This window comes from Pelodiscus sinensis, chromosome 7 (assembly GCF_052426305.1).
Source record: "Pelodiscus sinensis isolate ZL-2025 chromosome 7, ASM5242630v1, whole genome shotgun sequence".
Classification (NCBI taxonomy): domain Eukaryota; kingdom Metazoa; phylum Chordata; order Testudines; family Trionychidae; genus Pelodiscus; species Pelodiscus sinensis.
In genome coordinates this window covers 73,352,274-73,358,519 of record NC_143058.1, presented here as the reverse complement: position 1 = coordinate 73,358,519, position 6,246 = coordinate 73,352,274, and the positions used below count along the sequence as shown (strand labels likewise).

Genomic DNA, 6,246 nt, shown 5'->3' with positions numbered 1-6,246 from the left:
TTTCTCAGACTGTACATATCCTTTTATTCTGAAGTGGTCAGATCACAACAATGGGATTGCGAGAGTTATTTCAGAGAGATTAGTTATCTGTTTATTATAAAATAAAGAACAGAAAATTATTTACATGATGGAAAAAGATTTCAGCACTTTAGTGGAATGGACAACTTCATGATACTGCAGCCATTTGAGAAATTTAGTCCACATACTTTCCAAGAATGTCACCATCTCTAAATAAGTAATACTCCTGCAAAGGGAGAGAAAAAATAAGTTAGTATCTGTTGCAGCCAAACCTCACAAAACTAGTAATGGTCTCCAAGGTCAGTAGTACTGTAGCCCGAGACTGATGTACTGCTGAAGGCCGAGGCCAATATTATACAATCAAAGGAAATATTAATCCAAGGACTTGGATAAAAAGCTTGTTGCTCTAACAGCCTATCCATCCTTGTTTCTTTCATTCCAGATGATATTTTCACTCTGGGGGGTAAGTTTTCTAGCAGCAGCATTCTTTGACACCATGTCCACAAATTAATAGAAGCATGAACATTAAATGGTAGGAAGCTCTGAAATCATCTTTCCTCCTAAGCAAGGATGACATTGCTCCCTAGTTTTCTTCCCAAGATGAGGTGGCATGTAGAGTCAGTTTCTCTGCTGCCACACACGTTGGCAGGGGCAGTAGTCTCTCTCTCAATGCAGGGGACCAGAAGTGTAGTGTACAAAAGCCAGAGTCAGCTTAATGCTTCTCAATTTGAATGTTAGCAGTTGCATCTGCTATTTAATTGGTCTCAATGCTACTATTCATTTTCACACAACATGGCCTACTAGCCAGAAGGATTTTAAAATAATCCTAGATTTTAATAAGCCAATTTAGTTTGCATTTATAAAAAATTCAAACAAACCTTGTCTTCCAATACTACTTTAGTACCGCCATATTCTGGTAGCAGAACCTTCTCACCGACATTTACACTAACTGGCTGAATCTCTCCACTCTAAAGGGGAGGGGGAAAAAAAGCTTGTAAGTTTGTATAATCATCCTATATTTGTTCATAAGCACACACATTTATTTAGAAAAATGCAAGCAGAACATAGTGTTTCACAGTGAAAGTACAAGTTGAACCTGTCTAGTCCAGCCGTCTTAGGACCTGACGAGTGCTGAAAAAGAATTTGCTTATCACAAGAGGTCTGTATCGTCTAGCAGCATTATCGATGCTTCCACTGCTTTCAGGACTCTTAGAACATAGAGCCAGAACTGGTCCTTGCAGACAAACTGCATGGGACTGTGGGAAACTTCCTCTACAGAGTTACCACATAGAGCAGGGGTAGCCAAACTGTGGCTTTGCCAGCTGCATGTGGCTCTTCTACGTTTTAAGTGCAGCTCACCAAGTCACCCTGACACCCTGTTCTCTGCCTACAGAACAGTTGTTGCGGGGAAGAGAGGAGAAGAGGGGACAGATTTCAGGGCTTCTGCTATACAGCAGGATGAGGCAGTTACGGGCTCCTGCCAGAGATGACAAGCTTGTTGGGGAGCTCCCCACAATTTGAAGATTCAGCCCTCCATACCCCCCTTAGCCTAAGTAACCTTTCATTGCAGCTCCCGGGAATTAGCTCTGCATAGAAAGGCAGCAGCAAAGAGTCTGCTTTAGCTCTATGGGGGGAGGCAGCAGTAAAAGCAGCAACTCACTTGCAGCTCCCAGCTCTTTGCCCCTGCCTTCACTCACAGCCAAAGCTTGCTGGCTCTAGAAGCTGCTGTGCAGGAGTGGGGCCATGTAGCATTATGTGACTAAGCAGGGCCATCAAAACCTTGCAAGTCAAGGGGAGTGAGAGGGCAGCACATGACCCCCACCTATTCCTAGCCTCTGGCTTCTGCCCAGTATGGAGGAGGATCTCGGGGCTCTAATCCCAGCAGATGCATCCTGTAAGCTGCAGCAGGTGCATCCCCAGCTCCTGAACTTCTGAAAATGGTTGTATGTATGTGGCTGAGCAAGGATGAGCAAGTTTAGCTACCCCAATATAGAGATTCCCAAATACAGGACGCTGCTAAAGAGAGTACAGTTGGGGGGCGTACAGTGTGTGCATACTAGGAAAGGGTATTTGAGGAGTCCTGGAGTAGGTTGTATGTGGCCCCCACACTCCAAACTTCAGCACCCCTCTCACCACCAGAGCTCAGCTACAGGGCTGCTCTCTCTGCCCACCCACTGTCGAGCTAAAGGATCTAGATAAACAGCCTGATGCTAGGTTGGGGGGAGGAGGCCTGTATGCAGTTTCCTGCATGCCACCTCGTTCCTTCAGGGCATCCTGAGAACTGCAGCTGCCAGGAACCTTCCCGCTCCCCCATCCCCAACAGTGTCCTCAATTTGTGAACTGCGGAGTGAGGCTCTGCAGGCTCCGGAAACCAACAGCGACAAGGAGCAATGCCAATTCTGCAGGAACAAATACAATTCTTCAGCTGCACTGAATTCCCCCAGAAGTTGTACTGATGCAAATTACAGAAATACAGTTTACAAAGTAGGAATGTGAACATGTAACCCTGTATGTTACATGCAGCCTCCCCCACCCCTGTGCCTCTATCAGAGGCAGCAGGGCAGGAGGAGTGGCGAGGAAGGTGGGAGCACTGCAGTGCTCCTGGAAGACACCCTTCCCCTCCCCGGGCGATGTCTTGTTTCAGTACCTAATTTAGTGAATTTACATCTCATCTTTTTGGTTGGTAACGAGAGATTTTACTATTCTATAGTTCCCAGGGGTGGGCTGTTAAGCCAGCTCCTGCTTCCCCCATGCTTACTGCCTCTAATATACAGGCAGTGAGGGAGGGAAGGGATGCATGTAGTTGACAAGATTAACCGGTCAGCCAAGGCTTATCAGTTAATTGTCTAGTTGACTACACAAGGACATTCCTACTTATAACTGTTCAAGAAAAAAGAACAGATTTGTAAACACATGGTTTCTCCATATGCCTGGAAGGATACATTTACATTTTGTGATTAATTTACCATCAAAATACAGAAATGCCTTCCAGTTGAAAGTTTTAACCTAATCTCCAGTTATTCTAAAACTGGAAAGTCCAAGAAGCTAGAACACTTAAAAGCTTTAATTAACACATGATGTTTTGCACAACCCAAGACTATTCATAATATTTAATACAAACCATGGTCTGTATTTCTGTTCTGCTCTTAAAACGTGGAAACACACTGTGGGCCATAGCAATTTAATCAATAAGACTATTCAACAATTTATTCCATGATGCAAAAACGAGCCTTCAGCCTCCCAACACTCAGATTGCATCATTTAACAATTAATGCCAAAGCAAGAAAAACTATCATCCTAGAAAACATTTTTTTTAAAAAGAGCTTGTTTTCTTTAAAGCTCTTTACAACCATCAATAACTAGCTCTCTCAAAACATTTGTGAAAGAGGTATTATTACTCATTTTACAGATGGGGACAAAGACAAGCACAGTAAATTGGTCAGCGACTATCTGTGCCAAATTAGATCTGAGGAGATCTTGGCTCTTTTTAAAAATGTCCTCTTCAAAATATTATAGACATTGTTTAGATCAGGCACAATGTAAATGTAAGGACAAACATCATTTAGCTATCTAGATTTTCATTTTTCAGATAACATCCTGCTTCTATTTGTTTTATCCAAAAAAGTTAGTGATGTGCAAAATTGGGATAGATTTACCTTTCCTTTGGATCCTGATCCAATTGCCACTACTGTTGCTTGTAGCACTTTCCCTTGAGATTTTTCTGGAAGCATGATTCCTCCTTTGGTTACAGTCTCAGCTGCACATTTTTCAACCAGAACACGGTCAAATAAAGGAAGAAATTTCCTAAATGCTTTCCCAGCCTGTTGAAATAGAATTCAATATTTTTGTACTGTACAGAAAAGACCAAATCACTTTGGAGACTGCAACAAAGTTGCAATCCAAAATACAAGATTTTACTATTTAAACAGCAGAAGCTTCAGCCCTTCCCATCCTCCCTAATGGGCCCTGCGAGATGGGAGGTTCAGTGCTGGCCAGTCCCAGAGAGTGGAGAAGGGTGCACCCCCAATCAGCCCCTTTCACCTGCCTGGTGAGTGTCTCTTTTATGTATGGTTTTATGAGAAGTGATCCCATTCCACGTATACCCATCCCTTATGTTGGTCCCAACTCTTACCATCTAGAAGATCTTGAATAAACAAACACTAAAATATATAATAATATATTAACTATATTACAAACACTGCCTCTTTGCTGCATGGAGAAGGAACAGAAAGCAGGAGGGGGATGGAGAAAGCAGCTGAGGATGGAGAAAGAAAACCCAACACTGAGAACTGCAATTACTTTGAAGCTAGCAGCGGGCAATAGCAAAGGTTACCAACCTAGGGCTGTTAAAAATGTCAGTCTTAACTACTGAGCCAGGAGGTAACAGCAGTGTTTGAGATCACAGAGTGCAAGCCACATACAAGTCTGCAATCCTTGCAACTTCACTAAGCAAGTAACACAAGAAAGGGAGCCAAAGAGAGCCAGAACACATTTTAGTTTAAAAGCAATCAAGTTGTTGCATATGAAGAATTGCCAAGTCACAGGCTGCTGGCTTCCAGCACCATTCCAGTTGCTTCTACAGATGTCAAAGTGCCACAGCCTGGACACGTGTAGAATCAGCTAGAAATACAGAGAACTCACAAGCCCGGATCTCTCCCTTAGGGGCTATTGCTACACAAAAAAATAAATTTGGAAGCAGGATGCGGATATGATTGCCAGATCAAAAATATTCTTAAAAGTATTAGCGAACGTTGGTTCATCCCCCAGTTCTAGTAAGACTTGGGCAAGGCTATCAACATGTTGAAAACATCTAGTTTAACCAATTGCATAGATTTAAGAATTTGGGGTCTTTTTATACTAACTTATGTTCTTTTAAATCAGTGTTTTCTGTGACAGGAATGACCACATACTAAAGGGATCAACAAAAAAAAATAGAAAAAATTAGAAAGGAGTTTTTTCCTCCCGCTGTGGCTGTTGGATTTGGCATCGTCTAAAGACACATTACAGAGACCTACTAATATGAGCTCACTATCACTCTATTAAGTTTGAAACAAAATACAGGACTGTGTAGCACTTAATATCACTGTATTAAGTTTGACTTTTAAAAATAACTTACTGTCTCTCTTAGTGATAGAAACGGTGAGAGAACAAACGTATTTGAAAAAGGTCATCCTTGCCCTCACTGGTTCCATGGCTTAACATGATTTGATCTGAGGAAGTGGGTCTGGCCCACGAAAGCTCATCATCTAATAAACCATCTTGTTAGTCTTTAAAGTGCTACATTGTCCTGCATTTTGCCTCAGCTACCCCAGACTAACACGGCTACATCTCTACCACCATGGCTTAACAGTTTCTGCTGTATTTACATGACCTTGTGAGCAGGCAAGGTCAGGCTCAGGGACAAGCCAAGAGACGAAACCCAGCCCAATTATACTGCATTGATTAAAAAGACGGTTCCTGGGCAAGTCCCAGGCCAGCTGGGAATGAGGGTTCAGGGAGGCTCGCTGCCTGTTCGGCTGCTAGGACACGTTTCCATGCCCAGGGGCTCGGGCCGACCCAGCGGATGTGCCCGGGCGATCGCGTGGAGTCGGGCAGCGGTCTCGCCCCACTGCGGTAACCCCCCCGCCCCCCGGCCCCGCGCTCAGCGCCGCCGCCCCCCGGGCAACCCCGGGCCCCGCAGCCCCAGGGCGGCAACTGGGGGGTGCCCAGAGCCGCCCCCCCCACTGCGGCCCAGGGGCGGGCCCCGGCAGCACCGCGCGGCGGGACGAGACGCTCACCATGGCGCAGCGTGTCCCTCCCGCTCTGCGACTGAGCGCCCCACTGACCCGCCGCGACTGCACGTGGGGAGGACCACTCCCGCTGCGCATGCGCCTCCCCCTCCCCTCGAGCGGCGCGCGCCGGAAGGCGGGGCTACTTCCGTTGTTCCTGGGAGACAAATGCTTTCGGCACTTGTATTTTTTTACTCTCGCCGGCAGTTTCCGCACGAGAACCGGACTCTCTATGCGGCGATGTTAAACGGCGGCCTCAGTACCGCCTCGTTGCGCCCGGCAGCGGACGAACATCCGGAAGTGACGCAATACCACCTTTGACCTGTGGCGAGCATGAGCGTTCCAGAAGGTTCTGGAATGGGGAGGCCCCGAAATCTGTATGATTCACACGCTAGGAAGCAGCGGGCGCACATAGGGCGCGAGGTCTCGCAGGCCCCGCCCACGCCCCGGCTACGCGCTT

At 45.9% G+C, this 6,246-nt stretch overlaps 1 protein-coding gene across 1 annotated transcript; it reads right to left on the bottom strand.

Moving 5' to 3' along the window:
* On the bottom strand, positions 1 to 6,049 carry HSPE1 (heat shock protein family E (Hsp10) member 1). Its single transcript, XM_075934255.2, has 4 exons — positions 5,796 to 6,049; positions 3,675 to 3,839; positions 897 to 986; positions 1 to 244 (listed from the first exon to the last, which is right to left on the bottom strand). Exons 1-4 carry the CDS (start codon positions 5,883 to 5,885, stop codon positions 194 to 196), a joined length of 396 nt encoding a protein of 131 aa, XP_075790370.1. The 5' UTR covers positions 5,886 to 6,049; the 3' UTR covers positions 1 to 193.
* Positions 6,050 to 6,246: the final 197 nt, after the last annotated feature.

Coding starts and splice junctions, on each gene's coding strand:
- HSPE1 (XM_075934255.2), bottom strand. CDS start 5,885: ATGCGCAGCGGGAGTGGTCCTCCCCACGTGCAGTCGCGGCGGGTCAGT. Junction 987..3,674: donor GATCAGGATCCAAAGGAAAG/GTAAATCTATCC, acceptor CCTCCCCTTTAG/AGTGGAGAGATTCAGCCAGT. Junction 245..896: donor AAGTAGTATTGGAAGACAAG/GTTTGTTTGAAT, acceptor CTCCCTTTGCAG/GAGTATTACTTATTTAGAGA.